General features: G+C 44.0%; 1 protein-coding gene across 1 annotated transcript in view; it reads right to left on the minus strand.

The window, feature by feature from the left end:
• Nucleotides 1–25,114, minus strand: part of MEGF11 (multiple EGF like domains 11) — a 307,153-nt gene extending 282,039 nt beyond the window's left edge. The window contains exon 1 of the mRNA XM_063314383.1: nucleotides 25,039–25,114. Coding sequence (XP_063170453.1) covers nucleotides 25,039–25,099 — 61 coding nt within the window. The 5' untranslated portion in view covers nucleotides 25,100–25,114. The remainder of the gene's footprint in view (nucleotides 1–25,038) is intronic.
• Nucleotides 25,115–25,841: the final 727 nt, after the last annotated feature.

Raw genomic sequence — 25,841 nt, forward strand, 5'->3', positions numbered from 1 at the left:
ATCTCAGAGCACAACTCTGGGCAGCTCACAACAAAAGAAGCATAAAACAGAAACTAAAAACCCAGCACCCCGATCATCCTCACAGGATGCCCAAGCAACCACCTGCCACCTCCCCCCAGGCCTGGGTAAAAAGCCAGGTCTTGATGGCCTTCCAGAAAGCTAGAAGGGTGGGGGCCTGCTGGATCGCCAGGGGAGCGTGTTCCGTAAGGTGGGGGCAGCCACGGAAAAGGCCTACTTCCTAGGTCCCGCTAAATGGCAAAATTTCAGGGAAGGGACCTGGAGTGTGCCTGCCCTAACTGATCTAGTGGGATGGGCAGATGCCCTCAGGGAGAGGCAGTCCTGCAGATAACCTGGTCCTGTGCCATATAGGGCATTAACGGCGATAACCAGCACCTTGAATTGCACCTGGAAGGAAACTGGGAGCTAACGCAGTTCCTGGAACAGGGGTGTAACGTGGGCAAACCCAGGGTCACCCAACTATGGTTTAGCATGACATTGACACAAGCCCAGCAGTGAAATCAAAGAGCAAAATTTGTATGCCACTCACTCCTACTTGGGCTCCAGGCAGCCTACAAATACTCATATACAATAAAAATCATTAAAAACCCAGCTTAAAAAATCTATGCTGCTTTGATTGATGACTGCCTCCCAGCCAAGCTAAACCAGGCACAACTCATGAAATTAGCAGTTGCAAGAATGGCTTCTGAAGAGAACATAGGAAGAGCAGAAAGTTTTGTTCTGATTGGGGAAGATCTGGGGGAGTTTAACCCTTTGCCGTCCCCTGCAGTCCCCTTCTACATCAAGGTCCCAAGGCTTCCAATGTAAATTTTAGGAGGGAGGCCTTCTTCCGGATCAGGATGGATATGGAGGGAGGATTAAAGCCATCCATCAGGATCCCAGTCTGAATGAACTGCTACTTACCTTTGGAAAGTCATTAATTTCTTGTCTGGTTTGATGACCAGACAAGAAAGGAAATTGTAGTGGTAAATTGGATTCCTTAGCACAGAATCGTTGGGGGCCAAATTTGCAAATGTGAAAAAATACTCATTTCTTTGGCATTCCGCTCCCCCTCCTAATGAAAGAGCTATGAAACACTAATTCAGATAAGTGAGAAAACACAGTTATCCTGGTAATTTAATTGCTGGAGACTTCTGGTGCAGACATGGCGAGCTAGACATCCCTGAAGGAGCGGGAACAGCATTTATGGCGGAGATCGGCCGCTGGAGGGTGGATCCTGGTGAGATCTCTCTGGAGAAAGGAGAGATCATAATATTGCCCACATGTACTCTGGACAGCTGCTCCTTGTCAGTAGACTGCAGGAACTGAGGTTTTTGCAGTTGGCTAGTGAGCCAAGCAGCTGGGAGTTGAAGAATTCTAACTAAGCTCACAGTCGTAATGTAGCCCATATGGACATAAAGCTTGGCCAAGCCTCATTTCTTAATCACTTTTGGAATTACTTTTTACTGCTTTTCAAATATTAAGAATCTTCAGAACGTCAAGTTTTATGGCATTTACTGGGTGAGTTTCCTTCAATCCTTAGTGAAAGAAATTTTTTAGAGAAATTCTTTTTGTGGAGGGGGGGAATAAATGGCAAAAGGGTGATTAGAGTATTGTTTTTAGGAAGTTATAAACAGACTAACAGTCCAGATGTATTTGAAACAAGATTTTGAAATTAATTATAAGAACCCTTCCCATGGGAAACAGCTGTTGTTTTGAACTGAAAAAAAAATGATAGGATGGGACTTTGAAGGTTGGACACTGGAGGGAACCAGAAGGAACTAAGGATTACAATTAAAGGAGAAGTACACTTAGATTCGACTTGCTAACATAGAATGGAGCAAAATACTTTAACACTGGACGTATTGAAGGCTATTTGTGAACAATGGACCCAGAAGTTAATTTAAAAAATGTCTGCTACTATAGACAGACTGTGTGGAAGAGGAACACATTCTACCAGACAAGACTGAAATGATGATATACTGAATATACATATAAAACTGACTGATGTCTTAATAATTAAAAGGGACATACAAATAACAAACCAGAAGTGTGACTTGGATAACTTCCTATATTGGATTGACAAAAGAGACCTGTTAAAGTTTTTAAGGATTTTGTGAGAAGAGACAAAGAAAAAAGGAAAAGAAATCAAGTTCTAGGACATTATTTGAAGGGATTAAAGATCAAGATTGTTAAAAGTAAAGGGAAGGAATATAAAGTTGGTTTATTTGATCAAGGTTAAAACAGATAGGTTGCTATCTCTGGTCACCCTTAATGGACTTTTACTGACCAGGATTAATGATGAGGCTTTGAAGTTTTGTTTATAGATAGGAGATGAGATATGGGAAGGAGAGATCATTTGTTGCATTTTAGGAGAAGGTGGTAAGTTACTAAAATTGTTTATACTTGTGATGAAGGGGGAAGTTACTTCTTTATAAATTTCTTTTTCTTTACTATATTCTTATTTTTTCTTTCTTTTCTATTTTTCTTTCTATTCTTTCTATTCTTTTCTTTTCTGCACTATTTTTTAGTTTGTATTAGCTTTTATCTTTTTCACTGTAACATTTAATAAATGTATGAAAGAAAGGAAGAAAGAAGAAAACACAGTTATCCCATGTGCACATTTAATGGTTAGAATATGCAAGACAACATCAGCAAGTATTCTGCTGTCAAATCCCCTGCTGTCTATAACTCTATTGAGTATTTAATTACTTTTTTTTCCTGAGCATTTGAGAGAGTTCCCAGGTCTCTGTAATCTTAAGGATCTCTTGTGGGGACCCTAGACTTGTGAAAATAAAAGAAACATATGCCTGTTAATTCAGACACAGATGTGAAAGAGGAGAAAGATGAATCAGAACTTAAACTTCCAAGAAGATATACCTCTATGTGACAACCTTGATTGGATTAATTACCATTGTTCAATTGACCTCAATCTCCCTATCTGTAAAACAGTTTTTTTCTCCATTTTTCTGAAAGGGAATGAGCTACAGTACGAGAGACACTTAGAAAGGCATATTCACTTTTCAAATGATTAAAAGTAGCAGTTGGAGGCTTGATAGATCAGCTCTGCCCTACCCATACAGTTGCAAATATCAGTGATTCCATCCCAGTTCAATTTTTGTTAGCCCACATTTCTAGATCCATCCATGAAGGGAGAGGGAGGTGAGAAAAAGAGCCCGTCCTGCTGTAATCTTTACTTTAATTAATTTTTCATTCTATTAGCATTCCACATAATAGGATACACTGTTCCCCAAGGCACTTTTTCTAATGTCCTTTTGCAAACAATCTCACCAGTTGATGGAACCATAAAAATTGCCTCAAAACGGCCAAACAAAAATAAAGATGCGCCTTTCTTTACTCCCAGGCATTGCCCTGTTCTGCACTCCATCAACGATCCCCCCACCCCGGTGGAGTAAATAACCCCCCCCCCCCGCATGCACATTTAATGGGGTTGCCCAGCAAAACGGCCTTGCCTCAGCCAACCCCTGGAATTCCGCTTCTGCATTTCTCCTCCTTGGCTCACCATTCTCTACTCACACATGGGATCATTTCTCCTGAACAATCCAGGACCTTGCTGATTAGTTTATTATTAGCATTCTTGGCATGAGAAGCTGGTTACAGCCTGGTAATAAAACGACCTACATCAAAAACCCGCCAAAAATGCCAACTTGGAAGCAGATGCCTTTCGCGTGAGATGTTGGGCTGCGTTCAAGGCCATGTGGTCACCATTCCTCAGTGTGGAATTTGAAGGGGGTGGGGGAATATAGAATTCAGTAGAAGGAATGGGGCCCCTCAATGCTTATTATTTTTTCTCTGCTAGAACTGCAAACACCTATTCTTAGGCACCTCATCGTGAAACACTGTACTAGAATTTTCTTTCTACATCGGCCACCCCCAGCCCGTCAGACTCTTTCCAGCCCCAAAGACCATTAGAGCAGTTCCTTGAGATAAAGCATGTTCTGCAGGATTGCATGGAAGTCTCAAAAAGGGGGGCAGCCAACTGTAATTATTATTAACTGCTACTTATTATGAGGATAGAAATTAGCAATTAAACATATGCTCAGTACACCTTCTGCCAATTAGCAGGCTCCATGCACGGTGGGCCACAATTTCTAGAGTCCTCAGCTGGCAGGACTGGCTGGGAATTCCAAGAGTGATTGTCCAATACTTCAGGAGGCTGATAAGGTGCACTACAGATTTTAAGGGGCTTCAAATGCAATAATGAGAGCTGAAATCCATCCCAAATGTTGGCAGATTTTTTTCCCCCATGGGAGGGTGGCATTTCTTTTTTGCTCCAAGCTGATATGCTAATATGTCTTATTATTTAGAGTTCTGTTCCACCTTTCCTCAAGGAGCTTGAGGCAGCTTAGCTGGAGGGCTTCCTTTGTTTTATCCAAACAGCACCAGCCCTGTGTAGACTGGGCTAAGAAATTGGAGTGGCCCTACCTCAGACAGTTTCCATGGTGAACTTGTCTGATCCTAGCTCAACACCCTAACTGCTGTCCCATACTAGCTCAGTTAACTCTTACTGAAATGGGTAGAAGGAACAGGAGGAAGAGCTTAACCACAATGAAGGTCCAATAAAAGAAATTTGAGTTCGGGCCAGAATTGTAACCTGAGAAAGCATCTCAGGCAGGACCCTCTCTAGTTCTCATGAAGATAAAGGGAGGAAGAGGGGAAATACATTCAGACTTAAAGATTCTGTTACTATAACCTCTTAATAAAAGTAGTATTAGCATGCATGACTTTGGTCCCCTATCTGATCTACCTTGAAGGGCTGACAATTATCATTTGCAAGGCTTAGGGTATTTGTTTTGCCTCTTGTAGAGAGTCAGGAAGATGACAGGGACCATTGTCTAGGCAAAAGGGGACGAAAGCAACATTCTTCCTCTTCAGCATCCAGGCAAAAATCACAGAGGCTCAATCAATCCTACTAAATCAATAATGGTAATCGCAAAATATTTGCCTATATTATTCCCAGCATTTCGTATGTGCCAATAGATGGCCAACTTGCCAAGCCCACAACTCCGGACGGCCATTAGTATTCTCAGCAGTGAATTGCAAATCTCTTAAAACTGAGTAATGAAGTTCAAATATCGGCTGAATCAGCACAGGACGTGACCTGTGAATCTGTATTCTGGGAGTTAATTTGACTTGCTTCCTTTCCTGCCACTCATTTTAGTCTTCCCAAGAAAGCATCTCCAGTCATGACGCTTCCTGAGGGAAGAACGGTCTACACTGCCCCACGCATAAATTCAGCCTGGCTTTGCAGCACCTTACCTACGTTTAATCCGCCCTTTCCATGCTGTGCAAGATAACTAGAAACATGTTTTTAAAAACAGGCCCTATCTGGATCTTGATTAAAAAACATCTCTGGATCAAAGCTACATTCTCTAGTCTTCCACCAAGCTACCGTTCAACATGCTTCCATTTCCCCATCCAGATTTTGCCCATCTAGCTCAGTGTTGCTTGATAGACAAGGGTCACATTTTTATGATTATTTTCTGCAGCCGGGAGATGCAAGAAATAAAACAGTGACATCGAGATTTGATTAAAGTAGGCAGTCCAAGCTTTTTCCTTGTTTCTCTCTCTCTCTCACACACACACACATGCTGCCCATATTTTAGAAGCAGATTAATGCACCTCCTTTCTTTCATTTCCCTGGGGAAATTAGTAGGAAATGCACTTCTGACATTCGACAGTTCGATGCCAAATTTTGGCAGTGCAATGCCACCAAGTTGGGGGTGGTGGTGCTGCATAATGTTCCAAAGGGTTGTATGTGGTCACACCTTGCAGCAACTTGCCAAGGGCTCAGACATAAATGTTTACAGCTTGACAAGGAACTGAAATGTGGGACTGTCTGCTTGCAACACTGAGCTGCATCACCAGGCTACAGCTTATCTACCCACAACATGTTTTGGCTTTACACATCATGCCAGACTAAACAATGTTTAAACATGTTGTGGGAATCAGGCCATCACCTTAACCCATAACAAAATTCATTTTGGCACAGGGTGTTATGTAAACATGGCAGCTCTGCATATATGCACATGACGTGGGTTTAGCATGTAATGCAAACTCAGACACACTGAACCCTAAGTCCTTTGGCTGATCAAAGCCCCAGATGTTGTGTTGATAGAACTCTACCCATGATGCAGCAGTATCAATATCCCTTCTGACTCGCTACGAACATAGAAGTGTAATCCTTTTGGCACCATCTCCGACTCTCCCCCGTGACTGAGGTGTGTTTTCAAGCTGTGCTATCTGGGCCTGAAGACACCATTACAGACGCAGGCTACTTAACCCAGGGATTCTCTGCAACAGCATGCTCTGGCTCACGGGGATCATTTTGCCACATTATGGAAACTTAATGCCTGTCACCCTTATCCAAATCTAGCAGCTGCCAAGCCCCAAGCAGCTGGGCCTGATCAGGGAAGCAAGAACAACACCGTCTCCTGTATGGAATCTTTAATGCCCATCTGGGATAAAGACAGAATCTTGGAAACCCCATGAGGACTTCCCCAGCTTCATTCATTATGAGTTCCTGTAATGGGAAGTAGGAATCACCTTGAGGAACAGGAGGAAGAGCCGCAACCAAGGCAACGGTCAGACAAAAGAAACCTGAGTCTGGGGCGGAAATGTAATTTGAGAAAGCATCTCAGACAAGACCCTCCCTAGTTCTCATGAAGATGAAGGGAAGGAGGGGGGAAGTGCATTCAGACTTGCAAGATTGATATCACCCCTTCAAGGTAGACCAGACTAGGAAACCAGAGTTGCAAATGCTAATACTACTTTTATTACTATTACAGTATCTTGCAAGTCTGAATACGCTCCCCCAGCCTTCATCTTCATGAGAACTAGGGAGGGTTTTGTCTGAGATGCTTTCTCATATTACATTTCTGCCCCAGACTCAAATTTCTTTTATCTGACTGTTGTCTTGGCTGTGGATCTTCCTCCTGTTCCTCAGGGTGATTCCTTCTTCCCATTACAGTTCCTTAAGATGGAGTCTCTTTGAATGACTTAAAATGTTTTTTACCCCCAGGATTCTAACCATCTGAGCTGAGTTGTGGTTTAAGAAGCAGCCAATGGACCTCCCTCTATCTCTTCATTGTTTCCTTTTTCTTTCCCAACCTCCCTGCAATTTCTCCCAGCAGCCTCCAGATCTGTGGGAACTGCAACTCCCAGAATTCCCCAGCTTCTGGCCAGATTGGTGAGGAATTCTGGGAGTTGCAAACCCAACCAGTCCCTTTAGGTAGGCTGTCAGACAGCAACCTGCTCGGAACACAGGCACGGCGTTTGAGACCCAAGGCTAAGCAGCACTGCTGCTTAAGATCAAGCAAAGCGCAGCTGGAGAAGTTGCTGCTGACAGCAATCTCCAGGGAAAACTATTTTTAAACCCACCGCCCCGCAATGAAACTTGCAAGCATGTGCCAGGGGGTTCTCCTGGCCATAATGTATCACTGGAATAGCATGAGGACCATTTAGTAATCTGGCACTGGCTTGATTTAAACAGCAATAAGTGGAATGAAGTGAGGCTGTGCCAAAGTAGAGTGGGCTATTATCAAATGAACCATTATAGTACTGAACCAGGGTCTCTGTGTGTGTGTTCTGTTATCGATCTGAAGACCCAGCTGAAGAGATGCTTTGCATCTGTTCTACTGGACATATTATAAAAATGGCAAACGACTCTTTGTACTGGTGGCTGCAGCACTTCTTCAAAGGAAAAGAGACAAAACCAATTATAGGTAGTCCTTGACTTACAACCACCACTGGGGCCAGAATTTTCATCATAAGTCATTGTGGTCATAAGTTGAGCCACCACATGACCGGACCCAATTTTATGACCATTTTTATGGCAGTCATTAAGCGAACCACAAGTTAAGTGAATCATCATGGTTGTTAAGTGAATCCAGCTTCTTCAATGGGCAAAAAATGTCACAAAACACAATCACATGACCACAGGAAGCTGCAACGGGTCATAAATGTGAGCCAGTTGCCAAGCACCCAAAATGCAATCGTGTGACCATGGGGGGTGCGCGACATTTTGTGATGCTCGGAAGTGCTTTACAGGTCATAAAGCACCCATTCCAAGACTGTTGTAACTTTGAACCGTCATTAAACGGACAGTCATAAGTTGAGTCAATCAATCAAGCAATCAAGAAATAATTCCCTTGTTTTAAAAATTACTTTTAAATTGAAATATCTTAATTAATAAATTGTTTGGGGATATATATTTTTATTTTTATTTTATACTTACTAATGTTTTAGGCTCACACTGCCTAGGTAACAAATGTATGAATATAGTAATAGCAGAGTGAATGCTATATTATTATGTGATATATTTTATTAGTTGGTAGTATATTATTGTCTGTCTTTGTTTTATTTCGTTTTTCTCCTTTTAAATTTTGTTGGTCATTGACCAAATATATATGATTGATTGGTCATAAGTTGAGGACTACCTGTATGTAGTAAGGACAGAGAGGTGCCTGAGCAGTTGCTCCATGGACAATGGTTTCTGGCCTTTCATTTAGCACTGGGAACTAGAATTTCCCACCCCAAATTCAGGGCAGCCCTGACTCAAGTGAAGCTGACTCAGGGACTGCTCTTTCTAATCATTCCAAAGTATTGAATTAATTTTAATACCCTTCCTACTTGACTTCTGAGCTTCCTGTAGTCTAAACTCCCATGGAACCCGCAGGAGCAATCTTCATCTTAGGTGCATTTTTATGTTACAGTTTAATCTGCGAAAGGTTAATGCTGAGCAGAGTTATTTGGCGCCCTCATAGGTATCACTACAAAATGTGGTGAGGGCAGAATTCCCAAATCCACTCCCAGTGGAATCTGTACCAGAATTCTTAAAACAAAATAAAACTAAATTAAGAAGCATGTCCACATTTAGGGACAATTATTTTTATCGTGGTATTGAGACTCATAAATGTAATTTCTCCCTAAATGGGGGAAATCAGGATAAGAACATCCCTAAATAATAGTATTATTTGAGGGACAGCCTCTGCCCAATTACAGCTGCCCGTCCCACCAGATCCAGCAGAGAGGGCATGCTTTGGGTTCTGTCATATAGGGAGCCACATTCGGCGGACCCTAGATGGCGGGCCTTTTCTGCTGTGGCACCTGCATTGTGGAATATCCTCCCCCTGAGGCGAGGCTGGCTCCATCACTTTTGACTTTCTGAAGGTCCCTCAGGACCTGGTCCTGCCATCAGGCCTGGAGACCCCAGGGGACTGGTGAACTAGTGAGGTGGCTCCATTATTATTAACATCCCTTCGCCCACTATTCTTCTTTCTAGCCTTGTTTTTTATAGTTTTTTATAGTTTTTATTGTTAATAATAATAATAATAACAATAATTGTTTTGGGTATTTATTAACTATTTTTTAGCTTTGTCGTATGCCACCCAGAATCACTTGTTTTGTGAGATGGGTGGCTATATAAATTTGACCAATAAATAAATAAACAAACAAACAATTTTTTAAACTATTGCTCTTAGGACATGAAACCCACAAAACAGACCTCATTCAACCACAAAATCATCTGTGACAGGGATCCCGGGCCGAAGGGTTAAAAGATCACAACCAGCTCTCTCAAATGGAGCCAGAAACCAACTGGAATCCTTACACGGAAGTGGGCAAGGATGGTGCAAAACGCATCTTCTGGCCAGTCCTGATTAACAACAGATTATTTAGCAGGGAAACAAACCATTTATACTCTGGAAATGTAATCGCAAGAGCGATCCAGCTTACTTCTTTGCAACCGTTAAAACCAGCCAAGCTCCAAAAGACTCAATTAACATCTGGGAGTTTAATTAGGTTGTGGCCAATGAGCCAGCGCTGTAGTCATTGGCTTTTATTTATCAGCGTTCTTCAAAGACACTTCCACCCCCTGGTTGAGATATTGATTCAACCTGTGAGATGGGGGGCCAGGAAAGAGAAAGAACAGGGGGAAAGGGCTGTGAGCACCTGCTCATTCTAGTCCATAAGAGGACCTTTAGGAGGAATTGATTCTCTTTTCTAGGGTCCCCGATGTTCAGCTTCTTCTGTGGCAGTGAAAAAGAATGGGCAAGCGGGCTGGTTAGAAAGGGGCCCAGCTGGAGGAAAGAACAATAGCACAACATGGAGAAGATGATATCACCGGATTTGACCATGGCATTTGGAGTCCTTTTCAAAGGTCATCTTGATTTAGGCACTAAATGTGTTTTCTTCTTTCCCTTTAGGGAGGGCTATCAAATTTGCCAGCATTTTTAAAGAGGCAGAAATAAACCTCTCGTTCTTGCTTGAAAGCAATGGAAAGAGAGACCAAAAGGGGTGGGTGGGTTAATTTTAAGGATGCTTTTTGTTTCCCACCGTGTCCTTCTCACTTTGCATGGCCTTATCGATCCAATATTGTTAACTCTGTTCCCCACCCTTGCAGACTAGCAATGAAGTCTGCGGGCTCCTTGGGAAAAGAAAATGACCTGGATTCATGGAGGAAAACAGCCTGAACATACAGTAGGTCATTGAAGCCTTTCCAAAGGTCAACCCTAGCATGTTCTATTGGGGGACTCACAGGATGACCCCTGCCAGTCATTCTTGGTGGACAACAGAGACTAATAGTGGGGTCCTTGGTGCTCTCTGAGCTTGGTTGTTTTCTTGCAGATGTTTCATTGCCCAACTAGGCAACATCTACAGTGCAAACTCACACTGAAGATGTTGCCTAGTCAGGCAATGAAATGTCTGGAAGAAAACAACACGGCTCAGAGAGCACCAAGGACCCCACAGTTCAACCCTGAGCTACAGGTACTCCCTTTGACTGAGAGACTAACAGAAATGGCTGCTTGCGTGTACAGCTTTTGCACACTGCACTATCCATCAACCAATAATCAATAAAACGCCATACCCCAAAAGGACTGTGAAGCATTCACACTGATGATTGCTCACAATGGCCCAGTTTGGCTTCATTATCCTCTAACTTAGCACATCAAGTAAAATCACTACGTGTCCTTGTTTAGAGGAAGGTCACAATCTTTTTGGGTTGCTGCATACTAAGGCACATGGGTGCATTGCCCTTCACGTGGGACAGACCGGGTCTCAGGGCTGCGGGTGTTTGTAGAGCTGGAAGGGAACTGTTGCTTTCTTCGTCTCTCAAGATTCGGCCCACTGCCTTTTTTGAAGATGGATTTGAAACTACAAAACCTGTGGCTTTAATCACTGAAGTTGTATGGCGTTGAGATCCTTTGAGATTTCAGCTTGTTCTTTGATTTTTTTTTAAGGTGGCACCCAACTAGGAGGGTCACCAATGCCCAGTGGTGATATTTTTAGTATTGTACTGAGAATGGTGGTGATGTGGAACAAGGAGGCTTTGGAGAGATCTTGAATTTTGCACTAGAAGGGGAGTGAGCTGGAGAAACTGGAGAATGTGAGGGAAAATAGAGGACAGGGGAGAAATAATGATAGGCAAAGGAACAGCTGGAGACATGGAAAGGACAGAGGGAGGAAGTTACTGAGGTCTACAACTGACCCTTGCATTGCCTTGTTTTTGGAAAGCTTTGGAGACAGCAAAGACAAGATGGCAGTCAATACGTTCTCACCTGAAGTCATGGCTGCTGGAGTTGAACCAGTCATGTGGTGACTGCTATTTTCATCAATGTGACTGGGAGAACAGAAGGAGGTTCAGACGGATATGGACAGAGATGTTGTCTTGGCCACTGGAGGAAGAGCAAAGCTCTATGATTATGTGTTGATGCCTGGAGGCATCTGAGCTGGAAGAATCGGAGCCCTAGCTGGGATGACAGAAGGCAGGTCCTGGCAGCCGGGACTGTGGGCATTCAGTGTGACCAAGGGGCAATGGCTGCAGCTTTCGGAGAGGCGAAGAAGACAATCGCTGAAGGGCAACCCACCACCTCTCAGGGTAGCTGGTTCTGCTGTCCAGCTGTTCTTCCTGTTAGGATTCAGTCCTCCCATAGCTAAACATTCCCAGATCCCCCATATTTCTTTATGGGGCTTTGCTTCTAGTCTGTGATCGTCCTTGCTGTCCAGCTCTGAAACATCCCATTGGTCTGAATTCTTCTGCCACCGGACACTATCCCTGTGCCCAGACTGGGACTCCGTCCTTGAGGTGAGGACTGACAACCCAGAACGAAGTGGAACTGCTACCTATAATAGAAAACAGCCTTCTCTTCACGCAACCTAAAACGACATTTGCCCTTCTTCCTTGTAGCCATGGTGCACCACTGATACCTACTCTGAATTCCTTTTCTCACAAGTGTCTCCCACCTCAGGTTTGCTTCCTGGTGAAGAACTTTGCATTTATCTCCATTCAATTTCATCCTGTTCTTTCAGCTTGTTTCCCGAACCTGTCAGGATCATTTGAATGTTATTTCTGCCTCCCAGGGCTTTAACTCTCTCGCCTAATACTGTGACATCTGCAGATCGGATACGCATTCCCTCCACCGCCTCGTCCAAGTCGTTTATAAAAATGTTGATGAGTCGAAGACCCAGGATTGAGCCTTATGACACCTCACTCAATACCTCAGTCCGGTTTGACGAGGAGGGATTATCTGGAATCAATGACTCCAGATAGCATTAAATTAACGTTTCTCTTAGTTTAAACAGCACTGTTGTTACACGCCGTGCTGACTAACACTTAAAACATCCTCTTCACAAAAAGCAATTCCAAAAGCTTTTAATTAGTAAAACCTTCCAATTATAAAGCCAAACAAAGTGAAAAAGGAAAGAAAACTTTTAAATGCATCTCACAGCAAAAGGCTGGAAGCCCAACATTTATTCTAGGATCAATTGCTTGGCTTTCCTCCCATCGCAGAGACACACCCACGCATCTCCGTTTTCCCAGTATTTGCCAAAGGATCACGAGGGGGAAGGGATACGGGGACTGCGGGACTGCTGACTCGGCAGTTCCCACGTGCATGCAATTTTTATGCTGCCCATAAACTTTCTTCTTTCGCTCCTGAAAATCAGAAATACCCTTGACGCTCCTACCGCCACTTTGCAGCATTCTATTCCCTGAGGGCAGGAAAAATTCAATTCTGGCTGAGGCTGGGAAGGCTGCTAGATGGTTTCTTCAGCAAGGCAGAGATTTAGTAATCAGGACATATGGCTTTACTGGCAGTCCTTGCTTAGTGACTGCCTCGTTCAGCAACCGTTCAAACTTACAACAGTGCCTAAAAAATAACTTTATGGCCAACGCCTGCATTTATGACCTTTGCAGCGTCCCTCAGTCACACGATTGCCATTACAGTCAGAATGCATTGTTCTGTGCCTGGCCTGTTTTTTTCCTTCCTCCCCCGCCACAGAGCAGAGAGATTGGAGAGGAAGGGATCACAAGAGAGTAAGCAGGCACATAATGAGGAATACACATTGAAAGCAATGCGCTGGTGCTGGCAATGGGGAACACACCTGGCTGTTTGCATAGTGCGCTTACATCTGCAGGCACCAATGCATTGCTTTCGATGTGTATTCCCCACTGTGTGCCTGCTTACTCACTTGCGATCCCTTCCCCTCCAATGAATGTGAATACGAACGTTAATTCCCTTCTTGCTAATTATTCAGCACTGTGGTGAGCATTCCAAAGGGTGGGGGAGTGGGGAAAAAGGGAAGCACAGTTGCAGTCACATGATTTCCCACTCAATGACTGCTTCATTTAGCGACAGTGCTGCCAGTCCCAACTCTGGTCACTAAATGAGGACTACCTGTACTCATAGTCTCCCCTTGAGATTTTTAAAAAGCCAAATAATTCCTTCCCTGTGCCACCTTGTCAACTTTGGCGGGGCAAAGGAAACCCATATAACTCCAGGCAACACTGGAATTTCTGAGGGCAGAAAATCGAGGTATGGGATTAGCATATCCAGTTGGGACCTAGAGCAACACACTGCAGTGGGAAGCATTTCTGTTCATGGGCCTGCTAGTCCTTGGCTTGGGCACATGGGTGCACACTTTTATCTAAAACAGGGTTTTAGGGCTGGCTGGGGAATTCTGGAGTTGCCGTCCACACATCTTAAAGTTGTCAAATTTGAAAAACACTGATCTAAACCAGGACCCATATTTCATGGGTTAGGCAACCCGGAGCCTAGGGGTTGCTTGGCACCCCCTTGCTCAATATCTGCAACCCCCAGAGACCCCCTGAGATCGTACTGCTAACACTGTGCGGCAAAACCACTGATTTAAGGTGGCGTGATTTCTAGCATTTTTGTGACAAAAATAAAGCTTAATTCCACCCCATCTCCCCAAACCCTACAGAACTGCTTAGACCCTGATGAAGAAGTCACTGTGGGTGCTCTGCTCCCCTCTTCTCCAGCTTCTGCTGGAGAAAGACAGAAGACGGTCTCTCCTAATTCACTCTATATTCTATTTATTCAGCGTAGGCGGGGGATGTAATTAAGAAGAAGTCTTGCAAGACACTGTTCATGATATGCCCTGAGACATATGGCTTTACAGGAAGCCCTTGCTTAGCGACTGCCTCACATAAAGCCATATGTGTTGGCTACCAGCTTGGTGGACTTCAAAACAGTGTTGGACTGATTCATGGAAATCATGGGGATCAATGGCAGTCGGACTGCCTCTGAAGGCCATCTGCTAGGAGACTAGTGGCTTCCTTGTGCCTTTGGTTGGCCACTGTGAGAACAGACGGATGGGCTAGGGGCCAGATGCAGCAGGCGCTGCTTATGTCCTTATGATTCTGGTAGATAAACCAAGAGGAGACTAGATGGCTGATTAAAATGCCCACAGCCGGCCTGCGCAGCAAGGTGTCCATCTCCTGTTCTAGTACACTGTTCTCCCATCAGAGCCCACAAGGGCAGCACAAACTAGAATCTTGGGTGTCCTGAGACTGACAAGGATTGAAGGATCCATCTGGCCTGCCCGAAATCCAGGCATAACGTGGCCTAGCTCTCTTCCTTTCTCTACACTCCTAAAGGAAGCTGTGAACGCCAGCTGTCTCCAGAGCAGGCACTGTTCAGCATCGACTATCCAGCTGCCAATTCAAGCTCTTGAACTCTGATGCAGCCTGTTTAGACCAATATGAGACCAACTGTCATGAACCCTTGGCTTGCAGGTAGGCCTTATCCAACCTTTTCTGGAGATGCTGAATTCAGGAGCTTTTGTATGCCCCAACCTACAGTTCTTCCCTTTGAAGGGTAGGAAACTGGGCCAAACCACCATGGGAAGGCCGCAGATTCCACCTCCAGAACCACCCCACCCCCAAAAGGAAAAAAAAGCTGCTGGTGGCTTCATTTATTCTGTCTGGCAGTGGCACTCTAGGCTTTTGGACTGGAGCCTTGCTAATCTCTAATCAGAAGACTACACCTGGACTCGCAAGGTTGAACACAAACTCTTTTCAAAATCTCTCTCCCCACCAACACCGCCTCCGGTTTGCTGGCAGAGAAACAGGGGTGGTTTGTGTGTGTGTGTGTGTGTATTTCAAATTTTGTCACCACCCATCTCCCTCAAAAGACTTAATTTATCCAGGGGAAGTGCCAGCCACTCAGAAAACAGACACCACAGGAACAACAGGAGCTATACTCTTATAGGCTGCAATAACAGGATCTTGAAATCCTGATGGAGATCCTCTCTCTCCCCGCTTTTTGTCTCAAGAAAAGGTTGGATAGCCATTTCTCTGGGATGGTATAAGGATTCCCGCACTAGGCTGGGGGTTAGACTAAATCAGGGTTCCTCAAGCTTGGCAACTCTAAGCTGTGCGGACTTCAACTCCCAGAATTCTGGGAGTTGGCTGGGGGAATTCTGGGAGTTGAAGTCTGCACAAAGCTGGCTGGGGAATTCTGGGAGTTGAAGTCTGCACAGCTTAGAGTTGCCAAGCTTGAGGAACCCTGGACTAGACGACTTCCAAGGTACCTTCCTACCTTATAAAACTAAAGAGAATCAAGATGGGGCAAACTTGAGTTTTTTCCTCACCCTGTCCTGTCTACCCTGGCCACACCGATGTTTACCTAACAATCACTGAGTTCCTTCTTCAAGGATATCTCTGCACTCCACTACAGGAAGAAGCACTGCATGTAAAAAAGGAGCAGAGCTGTGATCATGTGGTCATGGCACCAGCTTGACTTTTTTGATACCCACACCCTGCAGACGCTACTGGAGAGAAGCTGGAGAGGTCCTTCCTGATGTCTCCCCTTAGGCTGTAATGGAGGCTTGTATATGGAATGGAGCCAGGGAGGCTACAGACTGCTGGAGAAAGGATGGGTACCTCGCCATTCAGTGCAACATCATCTTCCCCCCAGAAGAATTTTATCTCAAATTCTCTTTCACCAGATGGAATAAGAACCGGCAGAAGAACATCTGGGTGAGTTGTTCTGCCTGGGACTAAGGCAAATCAAAGCATGTTCTCACCCAACTGGTCCTGGTCCTGGTCCTTCTCCTCTTTCATGGGCTTTGCCTCTTTGCTCGAATGCACACCGATCTGTTTCTAGCCCTTTTACCCACTTTTTCTCTGGCATCCCATCCAAACACCACTCCCCCTGCCCTGTAGCTGCCTCGTGCTTTTTACAAGTACAAAGATCTAAAAGGACAGCCTGAATGAAGACTTGGCCCTAGGAGCAAAATGAGATCCATTTAATAAATTGGAAGCTCCTTTGCTCCTGCATTTTTTTTTTTAAAAAAGAAGGAAGATCTTCAATTAGTGTCTTTGCTCAGACCTTCAAGTTTTTTTAAAAAAAAAAGCATCAAGGAAGAAATCAAAAAGCTACCCCAGGCTCTAATCTTCTAATCTAGTCTAATTTTAAAAGCATTGCAAGAGAGAGAGGGTGATGGCGGGGAGAGAACAGAGACTGTTTTCCCCCCCTACTTTTCATGCACTCCCTTTATCAACAGGCTAATCTTAATAAAGCAAATACACTGTTCTTTCAGTGGATTTGTTTTCAAAGCTGGCTCTAGAGCAAGACTATGCAGATGGGCATCTGAAATAGAGAAGACACCTCCTATACATCATCTCCAGAACAAAGGACACCACCCTTGTTGACAGCATTGAGGGAGGAAGAATTAGGGGTGATTGGGTGTGTGTGAAACAGGAGGGCAGGGTTTCTCAACCTTGGCAACTTTAAGATGGGTGGACTTCAACTCCCAGAATTCCCCAGCCAGCTATGACCAGGATGTCCAACACATCTAGAAAGCACACGTTGGGAAGGCTGTCCTAGGAATATCAGAAACACGTCACTAATCCACTGTTTCTCAACCTTGGCCACTTTCAGATGGGTGGACTTCAACTCCCAGAATTCCCCAGCCAGCATGGCTGGCTGGGGAATTCTGGGAGCTGAAGTCCACCCATCTGAAAGTGGCCAAGGTTGAGAAACACTGCAGCAGGCTTTCCCCTTGCTTGAGCCACAGAACCAGGTGCAGACATTTAGAGGACCCCAGCCTTCACCACACTTCTTCCGATTTCCCTTGCGGCTTGCCAGGTTGAGAAAAGCCAGAACGGTTCAAAGGTAGTCATGGTAAGAACCCCTGATATGAAGCCAGCTGTGAACAATCAGGCTGCTCCTCCAGCTGGGGGGCTGTGCCGGCTTTGCCCCCTTAGCAACCTCAGCTGAGCCCCAACTCCTTGCCGATGTGCCCCACTGGGGGATTTTTGAGCTGTCTATCTTTTAACAAACAAACATAAAAAGTGCTTTAACAAAATAGTGAAAGAAATACAGCAGAGAGAAAAGCAGGTTAATATTTACGAGTTGTTTTAGTCTGATAGGAGTTAGTATTTTAGTGATTAATACTAATAGGAGTTCAGTAGCTGTTAGTTTAGTTAATAGCAGTTTCGTAATTAAATAGTTAATAGAAGTTTAGTTAATAGTTAGTAGTTTAGTTAACAGTAGTTTAGTAACTAGTTAACAGTAATAGTCAATAGTAGTTTAGTTAATAGTTAATAGTTAAATTAATAGTAATTAATAGTTTAAGTAACTAAATAGTAAGAGTAACAGTTAATAGTAGTTTAGTTAATAGCTAGTAGTTTAGTTAATAGTAGTTTAGTAGTTGCTTTAGGGGGATTTTTGAGTTGTTTCGGTCGGCAACACCCCATTAGCTCTAGCCAGGATGGCTAATGCTCAGAGAGCATAGGACCTGGAGTCAGAGGGGAACCAGAAGGATCCATTTGAGGGGCAGGTATACTGGCATTAGAAAAAAAAGGTAGCAATAGGTTTACACAATCTGATTTGCTCAAAAAGTGGCTGGAAGCCTGTGTTCATAGCTATTTTCTAATAGAGTTCGCCAATCAATTATTTCTCCTCCACCAACTTGCTATTAGTTGCAAAGGAGGGAGTTGTTCCAGAGAACAGCAAAGTTGGTGGGCGCTTTCCCATCTTCTCCACGGTCAAGAGGAGCAAGTGTCCTTCTCCTTCTACTTCTCTGGCCTAGGAACACTTCATTCTCCCTGTATGTGCTTTTCAGCAAAGAGAAAGGTCTCATCTCTGCTGCCTGTTGGGCAAACCAGCTCCATCCAAGGAGCACAGGAATCTGTCACCTTCGCACTGAACTACAGTTCCCATGGTTCCCAAGAGAAAGGGGCACTTCACCAATAAAGCATGAACACCCCTTCTCCTGCTTAAAAACAGCTAAGCGCTTAGAGTCATCAAGCTGTCTCCCCAACCCTTTTCCTCCCCAACCAGGACCCTCCAGATGTGTTGGGGTACAGTTGAAATCCAACACATCTGGAGGGCAGCAAGCTGGGGTAGTCTTGTATAGGGGCAACCTAAGGGCAGTGTCATTGTTTTCCCCTGTGGATCAACTTGGTTCTAATTGGAACAGAAGAGAAGAGAATCTGCATATAAATGCAGAGCTGTTTGGGGATTCTGGAAATATTATTTGTTTATTAGATTTACATCCCATTTTTCCTTCAGGAGTTCCAGGCAGCATCCATAGCCCTCCCTCCTCCCATTTTTCCCACCACAACAACCCTGTAAGGCAGGGTGGGAAGACAGAGTGATGGGCCCAACGTGCACCAAGGTGCTTCCATGACCATGATGTCCAACGCATCTGGAAGGCACATGTTGGGGAGGGCTGTCCTAGGAATATCAGAAACACTTCACTGCTTGCTCTGCTACCTAGTCCACTGTTTCTCAACCTTAGCAATTTTAAGATGTGTGGACTTCAGCTCCCAGAATTCCCCCAGCCAGCATGATCTACTCTTTTTTCCACCACCTCAGTTTACGATGCCTCCTTGGGGGTGGAGGGCACCAATGCCGCATGCATAATGACATCATCCCATCGTTTGGTGATATCGTATGTGATGTCACTGCAGCTTCTACTGGATGCCTGCAAATGCATACCAGTGAATGAGTTTTATTAATCGAGGGAAATTACATTCAAGTGATTGCCCACTTGAAATAATTTTGATATTGATCATCCTCTGATACGTATGCTGGCATAAAGCAATAGGGAGCGAGGCTTATTTTTGTTCCTGTGGTGCAAAACGGAAGTGACGGGCCACACAAAGAGATTACTTGAGGTCACCCATTCAGGGAAGCACAGGGGATGAGTCCTGCCTGGGCTCCCACCACCCCGGTTTCCAGTCTTTTGTGGCTCGCTTGCCAACGGATTTCGGTTCCCTGAACTCCTTCTGCCTCTGGCCCCCAACTCACATCCATCACGTCGTGGTAAAATGAGATTGATGGTCTCCCTGCATGAGAGGGAAAAACACTCATCCATAATGCAGGACGCTGTCCTGAGAGGAATTCATTCACCTCAGCTGCAGACATTGCTGAAAAATTACAGAGCCCAGAGAGGAGAATGAGGTGGTTGGAAGAAGGATGGAAGTGGTGGCTTTTCCACTTGGCAGGTGTGAAAAGGGGAGAAAGGGAGAAATCCACAGCAAGGGGACAGAGAAAAACTGGTCAGACTGGGATGCCGGCTAAGGCAGAAAGTTCTGAAAGCAAAATGGAATCAAGCCCACCATTTTGATTTACCCATGACATATTGCACTCTGCAGGGAGGGAGAAAGGGGAGCTGCTAATGAAGATATACTTGAAAAATACAATGCCTTGCAACGGCTGCAACATTTTAGATGGTGGACTCAGGAAGCCTACATGGGTTTTTCAAGCCAAGGGGTTGACCTCCAAATTTCACATTCCACCCCCTGCATTACGAGGACATCCAGAAGAAGCTTGAAACAATTGTGCCACACACGAACTTGCTTAATTCATAACTGATGGGATTTGGATTCTCTTGCTGGGTGTGCAGGTGTGTAGGGAGAGACAAGAAAAAAGATCCAATGAAAAGTCATAAAGGGCTACAAGGAATGAGAACCAGAAGCAAGGAGCAGGCTCCATTCCGTTAAGGTCAGGAGTGCGTGCTGCTAATAGAGATTTAAAAACATGCTGCTCGTGATTCCAATGTGCCACGCTTGATTAGAAAGCTGTTTAAAAAAATTTGCAAGAAAGTGAAGCTACAATTAATAGAAGAAGACCCAATTAGCCTTTAATCTATGACTTTTTAAAAAACCCTCTTTTATAAGATGGGCTTTTGATCATTATGTGCTCCTTGAGATTTGGACTTCCCTCACCGCACACTATTAACTCAGTGGCACCCAACAAAATAGCTTTACAAGGTCAGATGATTCCAACTCATAACTCCTTTATTGATTTTTCTGGCGTGAGTTTCAGCTCCTCCCTACAGACGTGCAGAAGAACCTTCGTCTAGAGAAGTGTTTCGCAACCTGGCAACTTGAAGATGTGTGGACTTCAACTCCCAGAATTCCCCAGCCAGCATGTATGGACTGGCTGGGGAATTCTAGTCCACACATCTGCAAGCTGCCAAGGTTGAGAAACTCTGCTCTATAGAAACCTCTCCCAAACCTGATGCCCTCCAGATGTGTGGGACTTCAACTCCTATAACCCTCAGGAAGAGGATAACGTAGGAGTGGGTCCTACATATCTGGAAGGCTTATGCGGAAAGTAGCTTACGGGACAAAACAGACATGATGTTCATTTGTTCAGCTAACTAACATGTCTAAGATTGTGTTTGAAGAGACGACAAATGATATCCTGCTCTAAACAATACCTCTCTGAAGCTATTTGGACTAATTGGGAAGTCTTCGTTAGGGCCAGCGGAAGCTGTTCTCTGAAGGCAAACTGCAGCTTCAAACACATCTTCATCCTGCCCATGGGAAGGTTTCTCTGCAGCTGCTGTTTCCAGAAATAAGAAAGTGCAGCTGATTGCTTTAAAGGCAATGCACTCATGCTTTCTTTGGCTCTGTGGGAGCACATTGCCTATCCTGAAGGTCCCAGGTCAATCCTCAGTTGCCTCTGGCACATCTACTACCCAGGCCTGTTGGGGTCTCTAGAAAGCGGTTACCACCGAAACAAAGATTTGGGAGAGACTTGACGTAGCAGGGCTGGGCAGCAATCTGAAGGGCAACGTGTGTTTGGGAGCAGGTGGGGACTCCAAATCGCTTGCCCCCATTCATATTTTGCCCAAGTTCAGCTGTCTCAACCGCCCATCTCTCTGATATGGAGCTGAAAAGACAGGAAGACCAGAAGGACCTTTCTAGAAATAAATCTGCAACTTGATTGTCACTTGGAGAAAGAATGAACTTTGCCACTTCCAAATCGTGCATCTTGGGACCCTTTGACTCTCAGCTGAGCTACTGTAGACAGCCACAGAGAGGCCCTTGGAGAAGCGATGCAGAAACATTTACAAAAACCAGAAGCATGCTTTATGTCTGGGAAACAGGAAAGTGTGAGCAAGAAGCTCACGTTCCTGCTGGATTTGATTAATAAATAAAGAGGCACAGACTGGTTCCACCTTAAATCATTAGGGTGTAAGAGGGAGGGAGGGGAAAGTACAGTCAGGCTTTCAAGATTTGGTTATTAGAGCTTTGACCAATAAAGTAGAGTTCCAGCCAGATGTGCAGAGTCTGTTTCCTGACCTGGCCCAGCACAAACAGGCAACAGCTTCAGTTCCATCATGGTTAGCTGAATCAAACATAAAAGGCGTCACTCAAGCTAGGGCATTCCATATGACACTCTATGGAAGCAAAAGTTGGACTTTGAAGGAGGAGGATAGGAAGAGTATTGATGCTTCTGAACTTTGGTGTTGGAGAAGACTCCTGAGAAGACCATGGACAGCCAAGAAAACAAACAAATGGATCACTGAACTAATCAACCCAGAGTTCTCACTTGAGGCACAAATGCCCAGGCTCCAATGATCCTACACATTGGGTGAAGACCCAGCTCTCTTGAGAAGGCTCTAATGTTGGGAAAGGCAGAAGGAAAGGGAAGAAGAGGATGACCAGCAGCCAGGTGGAGGGACTCAGTCACAGTGGTCATGGGGGCACCATTGGAGAACCTGGAGGACCAGGTTAGGGATAGATCGTCATGGAGAAAATCTATCTATGCAGTCACTACCAGTAGAAAACGACTTGATGGCACATAATCAATCTTATTCACACAACAAGCTAAGACATGTTTTGATAAACTACAAGATGGGGTTGACAACGCATGCCAAGCCAAAGCCAAATTAATCATTTGGTTTCATTTGATTTAGCTTGTCTCAGTGAGGAACATCTGGGCTAAGGAGCTAAGCAGGATCAGGTTGAGGTAATTCTCAAAGAGAAGACTTTCAGGAAATCCCAGGGCCACGTAGGCTAGGCTAGGAAGATGAAAAAAATATCCTGCAAGAAGGCAGGGCCAGCCCCTTCCGTACTGCTGCCTTGACATCACGAGGGGTCATCTTCAGCTCAAAGGAGACATTATTTTAGAGGTATTAGTGTAATATTTCCTCAAGTCAGACACAGAAGGGGGCCCTTGCCTTTTAATTTCAGAGCATAATTCCACTGTACACAATGGCAAGTTTTAGAAACTTCATTTGCAAAATCGTAGGGGCTTAAATCTTTATTTATTAATTTATCCGAAGCCCGAAGATTTAAGAGCATGCCTTTAAAAAGCAACAAGACAGAGTCACAGGAGTAGGCAACCCAGAGAATTTTAAATGACTGCATGCATGTAGTTAGCTGTATAATTAGCCACATAACTCAAGCGTGCAACCCTTGTCCGACTGACTTTGCTACACTTAAGCGAAACGTTTTCGGGCGTGAGACATCCATCATCCCTTATCAGGAAAACAGGCCTGGGAATTGCAGCAGCAGAACCAACTATTAATTCTTTGAAAAGCAATTTTCAAACTACATTTTAATGTGCTATTTACAGAAGGTTCTCTCCGTAAGCCTTGCCATACCCCAGGATGCAAACCTTATGCTTGTTACTTCAAGCAGGGCCCAAAATAATATGGAAATGAACTTGGGGTCTGACAAGGCAGCTTTGAAAGAGCGGTGCAGTTATACCAGGAATCAGGCATCATCAACGGATCAGCAGGAACAGCTCCTTGAAAGAGTCTTAATGCGGAGGCTGAAACTCCCAAAGAATTCCTCCTTGGTTCAGCCAGGGGGGAAAAAACCTTCCAGAGTTTCCATCTCTAAGCCAATATGTACCTTCTTCACTTGTCCTTTAGCATCAGTAACTCTACTGCAACCAACATCACTAATACATTTCCCATCCGCTAAACACAGCAGTGGACAAAAGAATAAATGTGCAACATCACAGAACAACAGTCAAAGTATCTGACAAAATCTAAACAAAATCCCAATCTATATACAGGTAGTCCTCACTGCTCAATCAAGGAGCACTTTTATGAAAGCTTCTGCCTTTGAAACAAATTTGTGAGTCAGAAAAGGTGCTACCAGGTTCCTGATTTCTGGCTACCAAACAACCATTTGTTTAGCGATGGTTCAGACTTAAGACAATACTGGAAAAAAACCGACTTACGACCGGTCCTCACACTTACAACCATCGCAGTGTTCCCTCACGGTCACGTGATCATGGTTTGGGTGCTTGGCAACTGGTTCGCATTTATGACCATCACAGCGTCCCTGTGGTCACATGATCACCATTTTTGACCTTCCCAGCCAGCCTCTGGCAAGCAAAAGCAATGGGGAACCGTATGATTCACTTAACAACCACATGGTTCGCTTAACACCCACAGTGATTCACTTAACAACCACTGCAAAAAAGGTTGTAAAATCGGGTCAGATTCACTTAATGACCACTTCGCTTAGCAACTGAAATTCCAGTCCCAATTGTGGTCATTAAGTGAGGACTACCTGTAACACAGCTCTCCTCCTACAATGTTATTCGGCAGCATCAAAACACAATTGATCAATCAATGTCCTATAATTCACCCAGGTTTTGCCACTTGCCAGCCTGCTTTCTCCTGCTTGTACAGGAACTGTAAGCAGCAGTTTAAATTCTAATCTAAACATCAGCAAGCCAGACAGCCACAGCATCCAGGATCCAATGCCAGAGATATTTCAGCAGAAAAATAGCAAACCGCCTACACCTTTGGTTTTTCTCTGGAATTCTATTTAATTCAGACAATGCAAACAATTATCTATTATTTAAAAACAGGGTGCTGGGTGTCTTTGCCCAAAGAAATTTGTTTAAATTATCACAAAATAAAATTGCCCCTTGGTATGCACTTAATCAAACCAAAACTGAATGTGAACATTATCTGAGGTGTGTTACAGTACCACCCCTCTGTGTGGCACTTACAAGGCTACGGATCCAGCAAAGGGCACCATCAACTAGAGAGGGCCAATTTTACAATTTCCCATATATTATGTACTTCTGCCCTTGCTGCAAGGAAACTATAGAAGAGTTTACCCATTATTTATTGTACTGCTCAATTTCCACTTCAGCACGTGGAAAATTTCTGGAGCCCCTCTTGATAAGAAAATCATTTTGGCCTGATTCATATAAAATTGAATATCTAATGAATTTAGATAAGGAGACACTGTTATGGAAACTAGCAAGCTTTGCACGGGCTACTGCTAAACAAAGAGAATATTTTATCAAAAGTTCTTAAGGTTTTCTAATATTTTATTTGCTGTAATAACACTGTTTTAATGTTTTTACTGATTTTTGTACATTTTAATCTATTTTATTTATCTTTGGCCACTTTTGTGCAGGTTTAATCTTGTTTGTTATGACCAGCGGTCAAAACAATAAATTGATTGAAATTGAATATTTCCAAGCCGCCTATACATACGGATGCAGAAGTCCCCACTTTCGTAATATCCTGGACAGCATTGAGATCTTCGCCGATACATCGTCCTCAGTCCCCTCCGATAGGCCGTTTTATAACTGATTCTAAATTGTGAGAGAGAAAAATACCCACTGGAAATCAATGCCTATAGTTATAATTCTATTTGTGTTACATTACTGCAAGGTTGTTATGTTCAATACTTGCTTCAAAATGTGCAAAGGTTTCTGATATTTAAAAAGATCGATACAAATTTCAACTCCCACCATTCAGCTATATTCTAAGCAGTTTTCATTCTAGGTCCAAGGGAAAATTTGTGCAAGCAGGATACAGAAAGGGGGAAAAAAGGAAAGAATATACTGTATATTAAAAAAAATCTTTCACCTATCCCTGGATATAGTTCTCATAAATAGTTCTCATAAATAAACAGCAGTTCAAGATATTGTACGAAATACAGATTTTTGCCACCTGGGCCAAACATGGCATTTTATTAGCCTGTTCCCTGCCCCCTTATTCCCCAGTGCCTGAGGAACTGATGTGTTTCACATATCCACACGTATTAATGTCTGGGTTTGGCATGAATGTTGTGTGAACCCAGCCAAAGGTGTTTTATTCAATAAACCACAGTTAAGCAATGTGTAAACTGAGTCACTGTAATATTGGTGGAAAATGAGCAATGTTGTCTGTCCAACCCACGTGGCTTCCAGTCAAGATTATTCCTACAGCTTTGATGTATTAATCAGAGTGTAGGGAACAGTAGTTGTCCCCAGAGGTTGCCTTTAATTGCTCCCGGGAGTAATGCTAAAGTA

This window comes from Candoia aspera, chromosome 13 (assembly GCF_035149785.1).
Source record: "Candoia aspera isolate rCanAsp1 chromosome 13, rCanAsp1.hap2, whole genome shotgun sequence".
In the NCBI taxonomy this organism is placed as follows: Eukaryota; Metazoa; Chordata; class Lepidosauria; order Squamata; family Boidae; genus Candoia; species Candoia aspera.